The following is a 23024-nucleotide window of genomic DNA, read 5'->3' as shown; positions in this document are numbered from 1 at the left end:
GTTAAAATTAAAATTTAGTTCCTATTAGAATATAACTGATTTGTGAATTTTAGCATAGTCTATTACCCTGTTATCTGTATACTTTTATTAATCATGAAGTTGAGACTCATTAAAGTTTTAAGTTAAATGTTATTGAGTTCTTGTCTGCAACTCGTTTTCGGAAATCGGTGGCTCCTAATACAATCCACAGAGCTAGCTTAGTGGTTGCAATAAGCCCAACAATCTCAAAGCTAACAGCAAAGATGCCATAAGTACAAATATTTTATTGACAATATTCAATAGTAATCATGTTTCTTAAAAAATACAGAATTAAAATTACATGCAAATTACTGCTGCAATCTAGTTTCTATAACACAGCAGAATTCCAATAACCTACACACCACAGAACTATGGGTAATGCAGATTACTAAATTTGTGAGATATGTCACATCTTTCCAGGTTGTGTTTATATTTTTCCTTAAATTCTTTCCATTAAAATTTGAATTGTTTGCACAAAAGTAACTAAATAAAACACACTCATACTTGAAGAATTAACTGAATAGAGGTGCAGGCTTCTTTGGTAGATTTATGGCAAAGCTCCTATATTAATTCTGCAAATATGTTTTTTAAAAAAAAGAAAGAAAGGAATCACATAAAGATTAATGATCACATGAACTTTTACATGTCAATCCCTTGAAGAAAGATTTGCTTGTCTTTGAAGTAGTCAAACCTGTTGTTTTTGTGCAGTCCTTTTCTATGCAATTTTGTGTGTGCGCATGATTTCTTTTTTTTTTTTTTTTCTTTTTGTGTGTGTGTGTGTATGTGTGTGTGCAATTTATTTTATGCGATATATGAATTCCAACAGTGTTGGCATCATAACACCTAGTAAGTAGTATCAGTGTACATATGTACACTGTAAGGCGCTACATTTATTACTAATGTTGATAAATAGTCTCCCAATAATGCACATTGAATCATTTTTGCCTGACGCACTAACAGCGTGTGTCTTGCTTTCAAAGTTTTCCCTATGACTTACATAATTAATGACTCATTTTATTGTGAGATTAAAGGTAAATTAATTATTTTTTCTATTTAGACATAGTTTTTAAGATTTTTATTTTATTTTTAGACATAAGTTCTCCCTTAAAAGGAATAATTGTAGCAAAAAAAAAAAAAAGACATTTGCATTACAAACTAAAATTGCAATGTCAACTAGACTAGCAGATGGTCAAGGATCCACAGCTATTATTATCAAATTTAAATTAGGTGAAGCCACTATAAGAGCTATACAAAAATGAGGGAGTAAAATAAATGAATATACTACTTGTGCAACAAACGAAAGCAGCTATCATTATGTTTACAAGCAGCCAATCAAATGACTATCACTGCAAAAACTTATAACTTACTTTATGGTAACAAAAGATAAATCAATTTTAATGTCTTCAAATGATGAATGCAATTTTGAACCAGTTCATCCCAAGAATATGCGCATTTTGGACTATGACATGTAGCAGTGAATTAAGTGCATTCCGAAATTTTCAGTGTGTAAAATGAGAAATTAATTTGTTTAAATGTTTCAATGTATAATTTAATTATTTATTTTGTTTGAAAGCCCTTTCTTACTATTTCATGAATCTTTAACACATGTTTTAAGTGCAACTTTTTTTATGCAGTCTCTCCCCACTGCATATTTTCTCCCCTCTAATATGTTATAAAAAATTATTTGCTATAAATACTTATAAAATTTCAGAATATTAATTTTCCTATAGTTTCTTTTATGCAACCCCTATCAAAAACAGGTCTGACTGCACTACTGAACCTTCGTTGTGGACACTGAACACAAAGATCAAGCAGCAAGTTGGTTTCTTCCGAAAACATTTCCACTTGTCATACTTACATCCATGACACACCAAGATTAGTAATCATACATCACATTAAGTTAAATTACAAGCTTTGCAACTGAGGCATTGAGTACTGTAGAAACACAGAAATAAATTAACACATTTTTATTATTATTTGTAATTTTATTTAAGGCGTTAAAAGTAAAGCACAATTATACATGTATGTGTATATGTATAATCATTATAACAATAAATCTTGTCTTATATCAGAAAATACAGCATGTCTACAAAAATCTTTACACAGTCTCCATTTTCAGTAATCGCTGATCTTAGACATTTACTTCCCACAATAAAATTGTTTTAAATAAAACAGAGTACTCATTTTTGGCATTTTTTAATTTAGAAAAATTAAATTTACAAAAATTGTAAAGCTAAAGTTTCATATGACCCTCTGGTCCTTATATCACTATTTCCTAAAAGTTTACATTCATCATAGTCATTAATGTTAATAGCAGAAGTAACTTACCTCTAAAAGCTTGAACATGAGACTTAAAACACTCTTCACATGAGGTAACAAATGATTGTTTGTAGGAATGCGATGAATCATTTCCAAAATTAATTTCCGCATTTGCTAGAAAAGTATTGCAATCAATAAATCAAAATGCAACTCTCTCTCTCTCTCTATATATATATATATACACACATATATTTTCTGGAAACATCCAAGATATAGAAAAGCTGCTGTATAAATTAAGGATATGCAACAAAATGTAATGGAAAATGATCAATGGTTGTTGAGGCAACATTACAGCAAATGTTTTTTCAGCAAGACTCTTTTACTCTCTTGGTAATTTTTAGGGGATCAAAGGGACACTGGCATGTTTTTAACTTGATTTTCCTTAATTAATTAGTCTTCATTAATTCATTAAATTCTCACACACACACATACCTCCAAAAAAAAAAAACTTAACTCCCTTATTGTTATCCTATGACATCAGTTTGATCTATGAGTTTTATACAGGGAGTAACAGGAAAGATGATCACAACTTCAAGGGATGATAAAATATGTCAAAAGTGAGAATTTTTGTAATACAGTGAATAGTGGAATGCAAACCATGAATATAGAAGCACAGTAAGCATGAAGAGCATGGAAACAAAAAGTTGCTTTACAAGAATTTTTCGAATGAACAAACATCAACTGCAATACATACAAGATAACACAAATTAGCATCGCTGCTAGAGAGGTATGTATCTAATAATTCTAAATTAGGCACTGAAATGTTCAAATTACTTTGCCCTCCGAGTCTTGTCACCTTTTTATTAGATACAGAAAAAATCCTTTTGTCCAACAGTGGCTCAGATGTCAACCAAGCATCCAAGGAAAAAAATATTTCAGACACCTATTATGCTGTTTTCTGCTGCCAACAGAACTCCAGTTCCAGTTTATCGACAAAAACTTTTTAGTCTTGACCTTGGACTTTGTCGCAATTTGCTTTTTATGTGTCAAGTGTCAACAAATATTATTAGATCTTATTTTCTACATTATTTTGATTTAATATTTGATTTAAGGAATAGAAGACTTGATTTAAAAACCAACTTAAAAATTAATTGTAGTATCATCAACTCACATTTGTATTATATCAAAACAGTTACTGCAAACAGTGTATGCGATAAATTAATGTCTAATGATCTTTCACTGTTGAAGCTTCCTGGTCCTAATGAAAAGTGTTACGTAATTCAATTTGGGAACCTACTGCACGTCTATCCAATAACTCAGCAACAGTAAAAAAAAGTGGTCAACCTACGATTCAGAACTAATGGTTATATATTTGCCAATCAAGAAATTTTGTCACATGATAGAAGGCAGAGCCATTTTAATCTACACAGAGCAAAAGCCCCTAATATAATATATGCTTTTAAAGAAAAAGCCTGGAAAATGATCTCCATGGCAATATTGCCATCTTGATTTTATTAGCCAATTTTCCACTGACATACCATGCATCAAAAGTCGTGATAACATCGTTACTGATGCCTTATCCAGAATGGAAATAGATCTGAAATAGTTTCTGATAATTCACATGTTGATAATAAAAAGTTACCTGAAGCTCAACTTCAGGACTCCAAAATTCTCTCTCAAGCTTACCGCATTTTAACGGTAAGCTTTACCGCATTTTAACGTAGAAAAACATTTTTCTTTTAAAAGATGTTCTTCTTTATGGTAATATGGATACAGGTACACCTCATCCACTCATTCCCAAATATTTTCACTCTGAAATTTTTCAGCAGACTTGCTGCCTTTCTCATTTTGATATTTCAACCTCAACAAAGCTAATCACTAAGGGATACTTTTGGTCTATCATGCAGAAATTTGTTAAAACTGCCGTTCAATCTTGCCTACAATGCCAAAGTTCTAAAAATTCATGCACATTCAGAATCACCTCTGGGTACTTTTTTCTTCCCCGATGCAAGATATGCACATATCTATATTGACTTCATAGATCCTCTTCCACCATCGGAAGGTGATAGTTGATATGAATGACAATTACTGACCACTTCACCAAATGGCCAGAAGTTAAACCTACTGCTGACATGTCTGATAAGATGCTAAGACACATAAGGCATTAATACATCACTGAATAGCTAGATTTTAGCTGCCCCATATCAATAACAACTGAGCAAGGCTGAAATTTTGAATCCCACTTTCATTTGATGAAAGGTTTGACTACATAATGCATTCGAACTGCTGCTTAACCACCTTCAGTCCAATGGATAGATTGAAAGATTTCATATGCAGCTTAGAAGTGCAGTGATGGCTCTAACAATTCAAAATGGACTGAAATTCTGCCAATAGTTTTGTTAGGTATAAAATCTGAATTAAAAACGATATAAATACCACATGTGCCAAACTGTAGCATTGTTTATGATACCAAACTTAGATTACCCTCAGATATGCTGAATGCCACTACTAATTCCTTACTTCCTTCTGAATCCTATGTTTGACAGCTTCAGTCAATCATTATAGAACAATTCCATCCTCTAAACATGTTCAGCCATCAATTTATGTTCAACCTGTTCTCACATATTACTTAGGATTGATTCCATTAAACCTCCTTTAACTCCACCTTATACTGGACTTCACACCATTATTAAACAAATAGACAAAAATTTTATTTTTAAAGTAAATGATAGTACTTTCAATTGATTCTTTAAAATTTCCGTGTATGTTGTTGGAATATTTAGATACACTGTAATTATTTCAGATTCTGTATCAAGAATTCTGTGAAAACTCAAATATGCCTCCAAAACAAATAACTACTTGTTGCGAACATTGTATTCATTTTCCCAGAAGACTGATAACTGTAATATAATATTTTTTCTTGTTTATCTGTACAAAAATTATAGAACATTTAGACTTAGTTTATATATAATATATATATATATTTGAGAATTGCCTAAATTCTTATTTTTTTAACTTTTCATTATTTTTATTTCATTATAACATGTATTTGCCATATATTTCAATTAGTATTTCATGTTATTACTTGCATATCAATATTTGTGTATCGTATTTTATTTTATATGCACACTTCAACGTGAATTTAATGTATAACTCATATTAGAATATGCATATCTTTTATTAGAATTCCCTTGTAATCAACTCCTTTTTGTTTTGAGACTGTGTCACTAGAGAAATACTCAGTGGCTATCTCAAGTTCAGCTGTAAGTCCAACTGACGTCACATTGTTTTGCAATGGCTGCGTACATCACCAGTTGACAACACACTGCTTTTTGCCATCTGTTCTAAAAGTTTTGAGTATAATGAGGTTCAAGTACAAATGTATGTGAACAGACTTGGCTCTGTTCAATAAGAAACTCTATAGTCATTTTCACACATCTGTTATTTCAGCACCATTACCATTCAAAATGAAGGAGGCCTGCAAACCTCCTGATGGAACAAACAACAATGGACAAGTAACCCAGTTGGATGAATTGTTATTTCTTCCAGATCATACTGACTGCCACAACAAGGAAAGTCATATTCCAGGTGAACAATTACTTGGTCAATATGCATCACAGAATATAAACAAACTAGTAATGAAAGTATTACAGTACGAAGTCCAAAATTTAGATGTCCAATTTCAGGAATGATCTAAAATCCAGGCCTCTAAATCCCATGCTACCTTCCCCCCCCCTTAAAATTTTTTTTTCCATGCTTTATGCTCACAAATTTGATTTTTTTTTTTTTCCCCCAAAATAAAAGATTGAAGAGTCCTGGTTCTTAATTTCACTTACAATAACACCAACTGGTAAGTCATTGTTTATTATTATTATTTTTTCCCATCATGGTATGACTAATACCATATAACAAAAAAATAAATATTGAGATTTTTTTTTTAATTTTGATTCTCTTAAGAGCATAAATACTTCATTATTTCCTAAATAAATTTCCTATTTTTAATTTTATAATTTCTACATGTCATCTTGCTATAATTAAAAACCAATGACCTAATATCCTGAAAAATTCCCAATCCAGAATTGCGAAGTCCCCAGGAGACCAGATCTCTGACTTTGTATGCTTCAGGAGACATTCTCATGCAAGTCTCTGGATCCAATGGCTGTTATAGAACAAACCCAGACATCCTCAGATCGTGTGAACATCACTGATCATCAGTTATACACTTTCATGGCTTCTGTCTTACACAAGGGAAAAGGACTTTTCTGGCAGGATACCCTCCCTCCTTTTTACAAACTAGACTAGTACCATAGTCCAAGAAACATGTTAGCAAATACCAGTTTATATCTAGGGCTCTTAATGCACTACGTATTACTTTTACTGAACACATCTGTGATATCATGGAATGCCAGTTCAGAGGTCACCAACCATCTTCACATAATCTATGAAAACTGAATTACCTCTGCTTGCATTTCAGGTACAACATGAACCCAAATCCATGTCATGAGTTTCAGCTGTTTTGCATTCCAGAGGCATAATAACACAGCACTAAAAGGATAGTAGTCACATTCTGATTCATCACTGTATAATGGCCAAGCAGAATGAGAGAAAATATCATCTGTTCTCCTACAGTGTACCCCTTCCCAAGTAAGCTGAATTAAAGGTTAGCTCTGACATTTTTAACAAATCTAAACCAACATATTACTTGAAGATAAGTGTTTTATATTTTTCTTAAACTAAATAAGAGACACAAAACTTTACATAAAAATATTTTTTCACATTTTATGTAGTTTACATTTAAAATTTTCAAGTTACAGAAAATAAGTTTTCAAAATGCATTTTAACTTACATGTATTGTGTGCTCCGATATGAAATGAGGTTCCCCCTCTTGCAATATTCTGATAAAAATTCTCAATGCATGATCCAAAAATGATGGATATTGTGGATTTGACACAATCGTCTGAAAAGAATTATCCTTTTAAAACTTTAAGTAAAAAAATTTGTACAATTATCACTGTTTGTACTTAACAGTTTTCAAGAAACAGAAATGCAAGCTTCATTACTTTAGAGCTTACAAATTGTGGAAAACTTCAGTTTTCATATTAATCAATTAAAAATGAACACAAAATTATGAAAACAAACCTGATGAAATGTACAATAATGACATAAAACAATGAATATAAATTTTCTTTCATATGAAATTACATACCAATACATGTATCAAATACTAAGCATCTTAGAAATTCACAGTAATTTAAGGGCCTAAGCTCAATTCACATGCATTCCTATATATGCTTTCAACAGGCCAAATGTGAAATACAAACAACTTTTTAGTGTTGCATATTTTTTATAAAAATGCACTTTTAATGTATGAAAGATGGTGCATAGGATAACGTACATAAGATGAATGACTTGTAAAAAATTTTATATTTAATGCAATAATATAACATTAAATATAATAAATATTCATACAATATAATGATTTTTCAAGTATATAAATTTTAATTAGTACAGTCAAAAGTCGTTAATTCGGACACCCTTAATCCGAAATGATCTATAATCCGGACCTCAAAGCTACAAACTTTCTGCGCACGCGCAAGATCTTTACGGCTGCGAATATGTGTGTGCGCAAGCGCATAATACGTTTACGCATGCGCGTTTAATGTATAACGGACGGTATAAGCTAAGCTGTTAATGTTGCAGATTGCGTCATTCCTTAATCTTCGAATTGAATCCGGAGACTGTTGGAGCAATTTTATAAAAGTAAGCTTGAACTTTTGATTATGTCAAACAGAATTTCCGATATGTATTTACTAATATGTAAAGGATCTACAAATCGAAAGTATGTTTCGAGAACTACTAAACAAAAAGTGGAATTGCTTCAAAAAATGGATAAAGGCATATTCTTTGTTTATTTAAACTTTGTTTATCTTTAACGCTGTGGCTGGCAATGAATTGGAAGTTGATCTGTCAGCACTATCCTTATCTTCAGGGCAGATGTTTTTATTTTATTTGGCTTATAATTCCTTACTGAATGTAGTATTTCATCTCGATGTACTCCATCTTTGATATGATTTAAATAAAATTTCTCGTCATTATAATTCTCATGCAAGTCTAATAATAGCGAAGAAAATGACAGAGGTTATTGAAAACGAAAAAATTTCGATTGACGAATTAGTCGGTATTCTCGACACAGCAATTATAGGACTTGAACAGCGGAACTTTGTAACTGAACAAGAAATTATGTCTGTTTATAGAATTAAAGAGAAAGTATTATCACATAAAACGAAGCAACCTAAACAACTTACATTGAAAGAAATGTTTAATAAAGTAAACAGATAAATATTAAGCTTTTTTTTTTTGTAAATTTTGATACCCTTTAGATCATAATTGTTCTTTATTTCATAAATTACGGTTTCATATTTTTAATTTTATAATTTCTGCATGCCATCTTACCAGATTTAAACTGATGGTCTATAATCCGGAAAAATCGATAATCCGGAACCGCCGAAGTCCCGACGAGTCCGGATTAACGACTTTTGACTGTATCATGCTGTATCTCATACAAAATGCACTACAGAATTACTTAGATATGTATCTTATTTCTTTTCAACAGGACACATTCAGACTTTGAACATGATAACAGGGATTTTTCAGACCTTAGTTTGAAAGATGATTCAAATCCAAGATAAATTTACCTTGTAATGATTTGAAGCATGCCTGAGATAAAATACCTGTGAAATCCTATATATTTACAAATTTATTACATCAGGTTGCAAGTGATTTGTTCATTTTTATAATCAAAAGATCACTAAAATGATTCACAGATTATTTTAAAAAATCAAATAAAAAAAGCCATCCCTTAAACAATTTAACTAAGTAAAAACTACTGCCAGTAACTGAGTAAAAACAGTCACATAATAATGGAATAAAACTGAGCATTTAAATGTAAAATGATATTGATTTTTTTTTTTAATTACGGTGGTCACAAGCAAAACATAGTTATCAGATGCTACAATTCAACATACTTCATATGACAAACAAATAGTGCAATAACTAAAACATACATATTCTTGAGCTTCTGCTGAGGCCACCTCCCCAAATTTGAGGGTAGCTGAATATCTAGAGTCACGTAATGCAATTCCGTGTAGTATCTTCCCGGCTGTTGCTCCACAGATGAACAGAAGTGACCAGAAGTTATGCAAGAATTTTTAACACTTTGACAGCTGTTGCTACGAACGTGCGACTTCATTAGTCAACATTATAAAAATTACTTTAAACTGCCAGAAATTGTTGGATGCCATTGTGCATTAATGATTACTGATTTGAATATACCGATACACAGGCTGCTGGTGACTGTACTATGCTTTGTGGCACACTCTCATGGGCAGCTCTGGGACCCTTAGTTGTGGTAGAGCAGACCTTGAAAGCTGCGGACTATCTGAACATAACTGCAGATCAGTTACATCCTTACATGATTAAGATCCATCGAGGATAATATGGCATTTGTCTTCCCAACTGGGAAATGGAATCTTTCAGTAGGATAACGCCCATGTCACAAAGCTCGAATTGTGTAGGAGTGGATCGAGGAGCATAAGGATGAATTCGAATTAATGTCCTGGCCACCTAACTTGATGAATCTTAACCTGATAGAACACATTTGGGATGTCATGAAGCAGCCCTTCAGAGCTCAAACACCAGCATGTCAGAATATCTCGACATGAACACTGCTTAGACATTTGGTACAACCTGTCTCCAGTCATCTACCAAGAACTTGTGGCATCCACGCCAAGGTGAGTTGCAGGCCAAAGGTCGCACAATGCGTTTTTGAGTAAGCAGTCATAATATTTTGGCTCTTCAGTATATATTGCAATAATTAAAAAGCTAGATTTGTCAAGAAGCTATATTTATCGTAAAAATTTTAAATTGTAAACATTTAAAATTAAAATAAAGAGTAAAACAAACACAAACCTCTAGCTCTATGCTTAATTCTTGAACTGCTTTTAATTTATTCTCATCCTCTGAAATAAAAAAATAATAAAAAAATTAATAATTCATGTAATCACTTATTTCAATAAAAATGTCATTTAATAGCAAAACAGTTTAAAAAAATCTGAAACATACTTGCACTGGGATCCACAAGCATAGACACATAAGAACGATATGTGTTCATTTGTGCAACAGGATCGCTGCTAGGCGGAGCAGACATAACAGGCATTCTTGACACCATTTCATTCAATCTAAAAAAATGACAGAATAAAGGAAATTTAGCAACTGCTTTCAATGATAAATCATAACACCATTTCTGGTACTTTCTAGTTATTTGAATCCCCCTTCCAAAAATCTAATTCATTGCCGATTTTGCAGAGCACTTGCAAACTCTTCAATTGAAGAGAAATGTTTGTTTGGGGTACCTTTATATCTATTTGAACAGTGCATCTACTGCCACTTAGTTTATTTCAATAGAACACATGCATATTTTGCAGTTTTTTATGACGTTTTCCTTAAGTATGTAGCAATCTGCTTTCACTAAAAAAACTAACACTGTACATTTTGTACCAACCAACATGATTACTCGAGAAGAGTTAAAACTTCCACATATACTCCAATGTAATGAAAATATTATACAGCAAACAGCAAAACTTTGTAACTGAACAAGAAATTATGTCTGTTTATAGAATTAAACAGAAAGTATTATCACATAAAACGAAGCAACTTAAACAACTTACATCGAAAGAAATGTTTAATAAAGTAAACAAATAAATATTAAGCTTTTTTGGGGGGTAAATTTTGATACCCTTTAGATCATAATTGTTCTTTATTTCATAAATTACGGTTTCATATTTTTAATTTTATAATTTCTGCATGCCATCTTACCAGATTTAAACTGATGATCTATAATCCAGAAAAAATCGATAATCCGGAATTGCCGAAGTCCCGACGAGTCCGGATTAATGACTTTTGACTGTACCTCAAATTCATCAAAAAATAATAAAAATTCTGGGTAAAAGTTTACAATTTGAATGCCCATTGTTTTTTGGAGATTCTTTTCTGACGCCAGAAAAAGAAAAGTCAAAGAATTGCACAAACTCTGTGTCCATGTACACATCAATCTGTTTTTCACTTAAAAAAACCATCCCAGAATTGCACAAACTAAGCACTGCGCACTGCCTTAAATTTTTTCATGTACAAATCAATCTATTTTCATTTTTAAAAAAATCTGGAAGCCAAAACAAAGGGTTGATCTTTACAATATGGTAACTGGTAGTTTGGCGACATTTTGGAAGCGATAAAGGTTACTACCTGGGACTTTGGTAATAATGTGAGCAGTACTCAGTTCCGATTACGCATTATTTTGTGTGAGGGAAATGAGAGATCATGGGATATGTCATGTGATATTAATGGACGAATTACGGTTCTTTAATCGGAAAAGGGGGGAAATCGGGAAAAAATCTAGAAATTTTGTATTTGGCTTTATTCTGTGTTGTGTGAAACAGTGTTGGTTAATTTTTGGATCCCATGGCCGTAACTAAAGTGAATTCGAAATGGGTATTTAGTGGTATTGAAAAGGGTAGTAATAAATGTTTGTTTAAGGTTGTGCGAGATAGAAATAAAGATGTTTTATTAAGTTATTTATTTTACCTGATACCTTGCTGTGAAATATAAGTATGATTTTAAAGATCCTGAAACAGAAAGAAGAAAAGTTTATCGGACACAGAATCAAGATTCTGAAGAAGATTAGGTAAGTTAGTATTTTTAATTATTTGAGGATATTATTTTTATGCGATGTTCTAAATGTAAGGTGGAAAGGAATTTGGTATTATTGGGAAAATTGTTATTACCAATGATTTAGTTTAATGTAATTAGGATTGTAAGGTAATTTTTATTAATTTAATGTATGTGCTCATTTATATTTTAAGTAGTGTTTTTGAATTTAATTATATTTTAATGAAATGATAGTTATTTTGTGAATTTTATGTTTGTAGGAATTTGGTATATGTTTTAGTTGAAGTAAACGCGCATGGAAATAATTTAAATATCTGACACTAAGTATTTGTAATGGTTGCGGTATGAGTTTGTTGGTGACGTTTATAATGTAATAGATGATTTAGAGGTAAAAGTTTTTGGATATTTTATTTATTTTATATGTGGAAATGTTCATATTTGGAAATGGTAAATACTTTTTCGCGATCAGGTAATTTCATATATGTTCTTTTTACCGGGTTTAAAGATTCAGAAAATTGTCATGTATTTTCGTGAAATTTTTCTAATTTATGAGAAAAAAGCAGTGTACATGGATATAGTGAAGAGTGTGCGCAATGCCATTTTTGTGCAATTCTGGGACGTTTAAGTAAAAATAAGTCAGCGTGTACATGGTTTATGTGTATGTGTTATTTTGAAAAACGCGTAAGGAGTATGGTATTGTGCACTTTTTCCCAATTTTGCAGTGAATATTTGTCATGATTAAGCAGTTTTGTTTGATAAAATTTCTAGCATAAGTGTAATTCGGCTAGTAGATTGTTGGAAGAAGTGTTCAGTAGATAAAAAGAAAAGAAACATGTCTTTACTTCGTGAAGACAAAATGGCGGTGGGGGAAAAAATAGAGGGTTGCTGTAGGAGAGTTGGTTGCCAAATTTTCGCCAAAAAATCGCCAAGTTACCATATTGTAAAGATCAACCAAACAAAGTTAAAACTATCATGGTAGCCAAAAATGAGGTTACATCACCAAAATTTAAAAAACAAATTGTCGCTAACTGAAGGGGCACCCAAATCTACACTAGAGCGAAATTCTGAATCATCTGGAAAAAAAAAGTTGTTGTTCTGTACATGCAGTGATGCCTGTCGTTAAAGAATCCATTAGTAAACACAATGTATTGGTATACATCGACACATTCTACATATACTAATATCACACAGAAATTGTATTTAGCTGAGAGTAATGCATTGGATAAATCATAAAAACTGGCTTAAGTTCATCTCTATTTAAATATTTTAAATGTCAGTTTCATGCAGTATGAGGTTCTTATAGGGCATCTTTCTATAGATAAGCAAATCATATTCTGGTAGACATTCATGCAAAACGTTTTACAAAAAAAAACCCGTCCATTTCAAGTACGAAGTTTGGTGTTTTGAATCCCTAAGAAAAGTACTTATATTAGTCTGATATATATTCAGGAAAATCTTCAAAAACATTCACTGATCTTGGACTAAGTGAAAATCCTGTAACAGATACTTCAAGTGTGGTGGAAATTTCTTTGAAACATTACATATATTTCAACAACTTTTTTTAAGACACAAATGTTGTCGGAATTGAATGAAATGAAATTTTATGTGGCTGGAACAATTCTTGAGTACAGATTAGGAAACTGACCTACTGTACCTGTAAACAAAATGAAAAAGAACATATAGCAGCATATTAGGTAAAGAGTATGGGGTAAAATCCTAGTATACGGTGCAGCCTTGGCGCGATTTTAAAAATTATCGCCAACACCAAAAATTACCAAAAGAACGTTCTATGTATATATAGTGATAGTACACTATACACTATATATATTTCTTTGAATACCCGTTTACTACTTATCGTATATGTCCCGTTTTTACTGCTCATCATAAAAGTCGCCAAATCCCATGTGCACCGGATAGTAGGATTAAACCGAGTATGGCATCGCAGTAATTCGATGGAATGACATTACGGAACAGCTTTAGTATTGGTCTTTTGGCGATTTTTATATTATTTGTCGACAAACTTCGGTCGCCAAGGTAGACCCGGTTTTGAAGATCGGAAAAAAATGGCGGATTGTCAACAAAACCCGATCTAGACTAAATAACAGTCCTAAAAAATAAGCTCTTAATCAGAATAAACTGTCTTTCTCTAATTTTCAATATTTCTAGTACTGCTATGATAAATTCTTGAAACACTACTGTAAATGAATTTATGACAATTATTATGTTATGAGTAATGAAATTTACAAAATGTTAATATTTTTAATTACAAAATATAATGTATTAAACATTAATATTTTAAGTAGTTAGTTCATATTTATATTTTATTATATTAGTACTTAGCTAATATTTTAAATTTACAAAAGGTTAATTTTTATGTTTATGAATAATGAAATTTACAAAAGGTTAATAAATGCATTTCACACTAGTACTTTAGTTTCTTAACTTAAATTAAAACTTTAAGTTTCTTAGGTTCTGTTATTAAAAGAAAATAAAAAATATTTCAAAGTGAAGGAAATCAAATTCAATTATAATGGGCAAGTTTTGTACCAGTGTTAGAAATATTTTTTATGATTAAATATTGTAAATGGTAAAAATATTAAGAAGTGTGTATTTTTTAATCCCTCAATTTATTACAAGTAATTTATGATTATAATTTAAAAGCTAAAATTAAATTATCATAATGAGTAAATTTTGTACCAATGGTAATAATACAACAATCATTGTAAATGATGATTTCTGTGAAAAATTCGAACAGTCATTGGAATCCACTAGTGGTGGAGTGATAGCCACTGAACAGTGGTAGTTCAGGCTGGCTATATGGGAGTTTTAGTAGTTTTCCGTAATGTGAATCTGAGCCAGTTTCTCTTAAAAAGTACTTTATGAAAGCATCCTTCTTCTGCTAGCCAGCATATGTATTTATTTTCTATTCATAATTCTCTCTTATTTTCTTATTTCTTAATTCTAAATCTTACTTCTGAAGAGAAGAAGTGTTGCATCTATAGGTTGAAAAATATGGTCAATATGTTTGCAAAATCCTGTCAGTTTTGGAAAGCATTTAAATAAACTAAATACAAAAATGCATTACACTATTTCATGTACTGAATAATTAATCAGGGAACAAAATATATTGTAACGTTCCTTTATTTTGTAACCAGAGTTATTTTATGCTTGGGATTTTTACTGTCAATTTCCTCCATCCGTTTTCTCACCAGAATCCAAATGAAGTTTTTATTTTGTAAAACAAACCGTGTTTTGCCTTTTGAGGCCACATTAATAGGTTGCTAGATAAGAAAAGATTTGTAGTCTTCACCCTTGCATTATAATTGCTGATAGTTGAATTCCATGCCAATTAAGTTTTTAGACAACTTTGCATTAAATTGATTTGTGCAGCCTTTGGGCTACAAATTTATTTGAATTTAAATTTTACATTTGAACTTAATTGTTATCATAAGTTATCTTGCCACAAGTGGTTGACTGAGTCGTAAGCACAAAGTGTGCCTTCTGTTCTGTACATCTAAACTTTATAATAGAATAAAAGTATATCTTAACTTAATATATATAAACTTTACGATAATAACATTTAAAGATATTGAAATCAGTATCTAAGTGCTTGCCATGTAGTCAAATTTTTATATATAAATTGTACTCTTACTTTTATTATAGAGTTTTTATTACAAAAAATTCAGATTTCTGTTAGATAAAATGTTTAAGTAATGTAGAAAATTTGCATAAAATTTAAAATAAAAAGTCGACTGTTATGTCAACATACTATTAATAAAAGTAATAATACTCAGTGAAGGTTATTCATATACAGCTGTTAGGTTGTAAGATTTACAAAATTTGATAACTCTAAATTATAAGCAATATATTCCATAATCTAAGCAACATTATATTTTTTATAGTCAGACAAATTATGAAAATGTTATAGAAGCAATAATGAAACCTGATTTTGGTCTTGATTTGAACCTATGAATTCATGCAATTACACATCCCTTTAGTTCTAATATGAGGTAAATAAGTATTTTTAGACCATGGTAATTTTGATCTCCTTAGCAAAGGAAACAAGAGTTTACCTCATGCTACTGAAAATGTGTTTTTTTTTCCTTGGGGGGTGGTGGAGTTTATAATAATATGCAGAGTTGACATATGAAAAAATGTCAAGACTCATGATGTAATATTAAAAGCACCAGTTTTAACTATCAAAAATTTGGCTTTTTAAAAAATATTTTAAATGTTGTGCTTTCCTAACACAAAAGTAACTTTAAGAAAAACACACAATTTATCGCTTCTGCCATCAAAGCTCTGATACCTATCAAATTCGTTAAAGTTACGTGGACAGAAATGGCGGCTTGTTTGAAGCTCAGTATTTAGGGTTACCAAGATTATCATAAGTTTTCATTTATCGCTCCAAAATGTCGCCAAACAAATTTCTCGCCAAAAAGGACTAATACTAAAGCTGTGCCCCCGTTTTTACTGCTCATCATAAAAGTCGCCAAATCCCGTGTGCACTGGATAGTAGGATTAAACCGAGTATGGCATCGCGGTAATTCGATGGAATGACATTTCTGTCACAGCTATGGCAATGCTGAATAATTTGCAAAGTTGAAGAATATTACAACATGCAAATTAGGAGCGATGAAAGAAAGTGAGGAGAACACAAAAGGAATGGTTGCTATTTTCCAACAGCACATTCGTATAATTCTACATACTATCTGACATATTCTTTGAAATAAAATCATTAGAGCCAACATTAAACTACTAGCCCAACATTCAAACCAAAAATTTTCATTTCAAGCAAAATAAATGAAGAACTTCTTAAATATAAGAAACTGTTTGCATTATTTTATGTATAAAAGCTTTTTTGCAACGCATTTAAGGGTTAAATTTTTAACTCCAAGCATAATGACGTTATTTAAGAGTGAATTTTTAACTCGTTATATGGATAAAAGCATTTCTGACGGAATAAACCATTATAGTGAACAATTTCCAAGTTTCCTATGAATATTACATGACAAAATAAAAATTAACAGATACCTACCTATACTGAGACTTCAGACATTAAGAACAAACCAAATCATAGTCTTCATGTGTTAACTGCATACTAACGAATACTCACGTTGCCTTTCAATTTTCATTTTATTTGCCTCTCTCCGGCGAAATTGTTGCCAATTTGTTCGCGCTTAATTCCCGAAAAAAAAAAACATACACTGACTGATTTCCAATTATCAGGAGGCAGATCAGTCAGTTCTGATTTCAGACTGTATTTACTAACATGCTTCTTTGTTCAGATGCGTGAACAGGTACGTAATCAAAAAAAAAAAAAGTTAAAATGGCTAGAAATAATACCATTTACGCTTCGCAAAGAACAAGATCTGATACGTTTTCAATTAAGAAAAATAATTTCTTCCAATAGCTCGATATCGATTAGTCCAAATCATTGGTTATCATTAATTAAGGAATTAAGAAAAATTTCTAAAGAATCAGCGTAAATGAATAGAAATAGATCATCGGCGTATGTTACCACGTCGACCTCCCTTCCTAATAACCAGAACCTCCAAAACAGAGGAGCGCTGTTACACGCTTGTGGGCAACCCCGGAAAACATTTCTTTGTATAGTAAGACAGACTGTATTTGTTTCAAACATTATGCTGCTGTTAAGAAAATATTTTTATAAGTAAGAATACAAAATAATGAATACAGAACAAAGCAAAATAATGAATTGTTTCAAGTGTAAACATGATGTCAGCTTCTACTGGCAGTTACTAACATTTGATTGGTTCACAGAACAAGAACAGTGATTGGCCAGGAAAGCTAGACATTACAAACCACTTCATAACTGTTTTTTTATTTATATTAAAGTACATATAACTTTTTTGTATTGCAAATAATTGGATTTTGTGTTTTGTATTGAATTCAGTAATAAACTCTCTTTAAAATGATATATACAAGTTTGCATTTTGCGAAACGTAACATTTTCTATAAGCATACGAAAACATAAAAATTTCCAAAAGTGTCCACAATTTTGGCCACCACTGTACATTTCTGTTTGCGTGAATTGCGTGATTGCATTACATTTCTTCAAATATTTTTGTTGTTGTTGTTGTTGTTGTTTATTTATTTGGATATCATATATATGCAGAGGGTCCCATAAATGTTGCGACAAACTTCTGAGGGAGGTAGGACACATCATGAGGATTAAGTGTTGCGTAGGAACCGATGCCCAGAAACGTCACTGTTAGCCGCCAGGAGGTGCTGTGCAGGAAAGTGCTATTGGAAAGTGAGGATTGCCTCATTCGAGCTGCACCATACGAAGAGCATGGAACTCTATACGAACGTAGATCTTGCAGACATGCACTTAATGTATGGAACAGTTGAGGTAATGGATGAGCCGTTGCACGCATTTACCAAGAACGCTTCCCCGACAGACATCAACCATACCACAGTTTGTTTGCATGTCTGAATCAAAATTTGTGCAACTACGAGTCATTAAGAAGTGGGAGGACACGATAGACTCGCTCGGTCGTTAGGAAAGAAAGTCTATTGGATACGGTGAAAAGTAATCCAAGGACCGGCATACGAGCCAATGCCTCCCAATTAAGAATGTCTCGTACCAATGTCCAGCGTGTCTTCAACGCCGAGTCATTCCACGTTTTTTTCGTCTCCAAAGGGTTCAGTTACTGCTCGCCGACGACCATCCTTAATGTGTACGTTTCGCACGGTGGTTTCTGCAAGAAAGCGCCGGTGATGTTAATTTTCCAGCTTATCTGTTGTTCACGGATGAGGCCACATTCAATAGGGATGGCGTATTCAATCATCACAATAAGCATTTGTGGGCTCAAGAAAACCCCCACGGTACTGTTACACCACGCAGCACAACAACGCTACAAGGTTAATGTATGGGCGGTTTTGGTCGGCGACTGCTTAGTCGGGCGTAACTTTTACTATCCAGGTTGAATGCCGCGAAATATCTGTTCTTTCTGGAGCAGTTTCTTTGCGGCTTGCTTGAACAAATGTGACCAAATGAGAGGTGCAAAATGTGGTTCCAATATGATAGAGCGCCTGCTCATTTAGGACGGGATGTTCGTAGTCATTCGAACAGATCATTCCTGCATCGATGGATTGGGCGTGGTGGACCGGTTCGCTGGTCCCCACGCTCACCGGCTTTTTGTGGGGGACCATCAAAAGTGTCGTATATCACGATCCTGTTGTGCCTGAAATGGATCTCGTGGCAAGACTCGCCTGCGCAGCTGCTACAATAAAAGAAACTCCCGGTGTGTTTGAACATGTCCGGCAATCAATGGTCCGTCGGTGTCAGGCAGGTTTGGCGTCTGATCGTACAAACTTCGAGCATCTCTTGTAACATTCAATCTGTCTTACACCATTTGTATACATAAATGTTTCAAATTAATCACTCTCTTGTTTCCTTTCCCGTCTTCTACCACTGCTACCATTTACCCCTGATATTTCCGGGCATGGTTTCCTATGCAATTCTTTAATCCTTATGATGTGTCCTACCTCCCTCCCAGAAATTTTCGCAACATTTGCGGGACACCCTGTATATATTTGGCATTGTCTATTGCAATAAAATTAGGGAGGTCCACACAAGATGTAATAACAATTCCATATATATAAAATTTCAACGTTCTACGGCTAATATTGATTCATACAAATGCTTCTAATATTGATTCATATAATTTTTTTTTCAATGGGATTTTATTTATTTGAATTGTATTTCGTTCTAATGAATACCTTGTGACCGTTATTCGTCACGATGCCTTTGAAAATTGCATTCTACATTAAAAGAGAGACAGCAAAGCACGGTTAATATGTCTTTCAATAGGTTGTTCAGAAAAGATACAAATAATAACGATGCAAAATCTGCATTTTAATTTAGAATGATACGCATGCGCTTAATTTTTCTTGCTTTAAAAAGCCCTTTCGCTGTGACATTGCTTGATACAATTTTATCACCCTACATTTAATTATTTAATTTGTAAAAATATTATCCATATTTCTGAATATGTTCTAATTCATATTTTAAATCGCATGCATCAAACAACGTAACAGTCACACATCCCCCCCCAAAAAAAATCGGACGCGAATATTACATGATTTCCTTGTACGCCTATTATTTTATACACATTTTTTTGCTGTATTTCAGGTAAACTTATTCCCAAAATTTTTCTAACTTAATTAACCGCTCCCTTAATGCAAATTGAAAATAGCACCAAAAATTGCAAATTTTGAAATTAAATATCCCGATCAATTTTTGTCCTACGTGAGTCGAATTTCTAGTATATTTATTTTTTCATAACGAGTTTAAAATATTCCCAAATATAAATATAGGAACTGAAAGACTGCATTATAAATCAGAGTTCGTTCTTTGCCCAAAATTATTTCTTTTCAAAAACTGAAATAAAAAAAAACATGAATATTTTATTATTTTGTTTATTTAAGACGCTTGTGTAATTGAAAGTATATGCTTACGAAACCAATAACTGCGAAAATAAAGGCCGGGTAGGCACTTTTAAGCCGGGTAAGGGGTGGGTGGGTATGTACACTGCTAAAAAAAAGGGGGGGATAGTGCTATATCTCCCGTTCTACTCGGCCTATTCACGAAATTCAAATTGCGTTCTTCATGTCTCGAAAGCGCGACTTAGGATATATATATGACCAATAACAAATAGCATGCCGATTTTTTTAGATATTTCGATTCTACGGCTCAAATTATGCCTAAATATTAAATTTTCTAAAATGTGGTGCGAAATTTACGGAGAAATTCAACAATTTATGTTGGCGCTTTTTATTCAGTTTGCGCCAAAATTAGTTCACTTGGCGAACTTCTTAATATGTGGCAACCTATTTTCATTTCCATTTTTACATAGTGCATGAGAGGAAAAAAAGATCCAATCGTTCCTTCTTTCAAATAATGTTCTTTATCTTACATTTTTAATTATAGCTGTTATTAATTTTAAGCAATTTTTTCCTTTTTCGAATTTATTTTAATTGTTTACGTTGCATAGTTTCTTTAGAATAACTCTTTTAAAAATTTCTATTTACTCATTCGAACTGAGTAGTTTAAATCAAAGGTGCATCGTTTGTAAGGATCTTAAGTTTTACTAACGTTTATTTTATTTTAAATCTTTACTATCACTTCTTATTTTCTACTTCCGGCCAGAATTATAAGCGTGAAGGAGTTTATGCAAAGTTGTCTGGCGAACGCCAAGTATTTAAGTGTGGCCTTTTTGCCAAGAGAGAGAGAGGAAGCAGTGAGTTCGAAGCAGGCCGCTTACCTTAGAAGTTACGCAGTTGCAATTTGCCTTCCAGGCCAGAGGGTTTAATCCTCTTGATAAATTAAACGTATTGTAGTGTTCACAGTCTCTGTGCTACATACGCTTCCTGTTACTATAAGGCCAATCTTACACGTGTATTATTCTAAAGTTAAATTAGAGTTTAGTTTTATTTTGATATCTTTTACGTTAGACCCCGAGTGGAGGGTCATTGTATTCCGAAGTACGGAAGTCATTGTATATAAAGAAAAATAAAGGGTTTTGTATACCCTTCGTCTGTATCCTGTCTACTTACTACAATTAGTGAACATAGCTTTAGTAAGCTCTCTGTTCTAGTCAGGTCATTGTATGTTTCCGAAGAAGGTTAGAAGAAACATTGAACCTGATAGTGGCGCCCGACGAAGAAGAATAACCATGGCCGAGTTTCAAGAAGAACCTGTGCTGCCTGCAGAAACGGCTCAGAATCCAGAAATGCCAGCTGCCGCCCTGGAAGGATTTGGGTACATCGTCCAGACCATGTGCGCTTCGATGAAACCAGAAGCAACATTTAATGGAAACTCACCGGTAACCAGTTTTTTGGAAAAATTGGATGACCACTTCATGCTCTACCCCGTGCACGAGTTTCAAAAAGTTACCTTAGCTACCAGCGCTTTGAGGGGCCAAGCGCTTAACTGGTTCAAATGTATCGGCAGAAGTCTCTTGGGTCAAGCAGGAAGTCCCACCTATACTTACGAAAATTTCAAGACTGCCCTACTAAAAGCCTTCCCTGTTGTAAGGGATCGTGCGAAATTAGAAACAGAACTTTTCAGTATATATCAACAAAGAATGGAAAACCTCTCGAGCTTTATTTTAAGAAAAATTCACGTTTTCAAGCTCTTGTATGGAAACCGTCCGGATCCTGAAATAATTCAAGTGATTTTGCCGAGGTTACTACCCCAAGTGCAAGACTTTATTGAATTGAGAAATCCGACTACACTGGAAAAATTATTTGAGCTAGCAATCCAGTTTGAAAGTAGAAGAACGGCGGACGTCGAAAGAAGACGCCAAGATCAACAGCGAAACCAATTTGGTACGCCAAGACTACAGCAAACTCAAGCACATGGCTTCGGAGAAAAAGCGAATCAGTGGGCAAGGAAACCCGAGCATTCAAAAACAGCCGGCGAACGTCGACAGTTCAATAGCAACCCAGGAAAAAAGTCTCAAGGCCAGGGGGAAAAGAAGGAAAGCACGGAAAGGAAAAATAATTTAAACTAAAACGGATTTCTGCTGACGAGAGGGTGCGGAAATCCGAAGGCCACGAAAACCCCTCTTCCTACAAGTTAAATACAGTAATGGTGAAAAATTTAACTCTTCCGAAGATTGAAGTCTTGGTAAATAATATCCCGGCCACCGCACTCCTGGATACCGGCGCGCAGTGTTCCTGTGTGGCAGAAGTCTTTTTTAGAAAGTATTTTCGCAAATACCGCATATATAATGCGGATAATACAACAGTATTAGCGGCGCAAGGAGAACAATGTAAGTGCGTAGGTAAAGTACCTTTGTACATCCGTATCAAGGACGAACAAGTAAAGGTGATGTTTTTTATAGTAAAGAATTTGCAAGCACATTTAATCCTAGGAATAGACTTTCTTTCAGACGCACAAGCTACACTGGATTTTAATGAAGCGTCCCTTAAGCTGACGATGAAACCAGTGCGTGTAGAAAAGGTTGAACCGCCAAGGTTAAATCTTGACC

At 33.1% G+C, this 23024-nt stretch overlaps 1 protein-coding gene across 1 annotated transcript in view; it reads right to left on the bottom strand.

The window, feature by feature from the left end:
- The window catches only part of LOC118193460 (transformation/transcription domain-associated protein-like), a 215737-nt gene extending 198544 nt beyond the window's left edge, over positions 1-17193 (bottom strand). The window contains 5 exon segments of the mRNA XM_035364554.2: positions 2347-2451; positions 7124-7234; positions 10246-10295; positions 10399-10514; positions 17039-17193. Coding sequence (XP_035220445.2) covers positions 2347-2451; positions 7124-7234; positions 10246-10295; positions 10399-10504 — 372 coding nt within the window. The 5' untranslated portion in view covers positions 10505-10514; positions 17039-17193.
- Positions 17194-23024: the final 5831 nt, after the last annotated feature.

This window comes from Stegodyphus dumicola, chromosome 4 (assembly GCF_044657685.1).
Source record: "Stegodyphus dumicola isolate Sdum_Otavi_A_Nest chromosome 4, ASM4465768v1".
In the NCBI taxonomy this organism is placed as follows: Eukaryota; Metazoa; Arthropoda; class Arachnida; order Araneae; family Eresidae; genus Stegodyphus; species Stegodyphus dumicola.
Note: the sequence above shows the minus strand (reverse complement) of the source record. Positions and strands in the feature narration are given on the sequence as shown.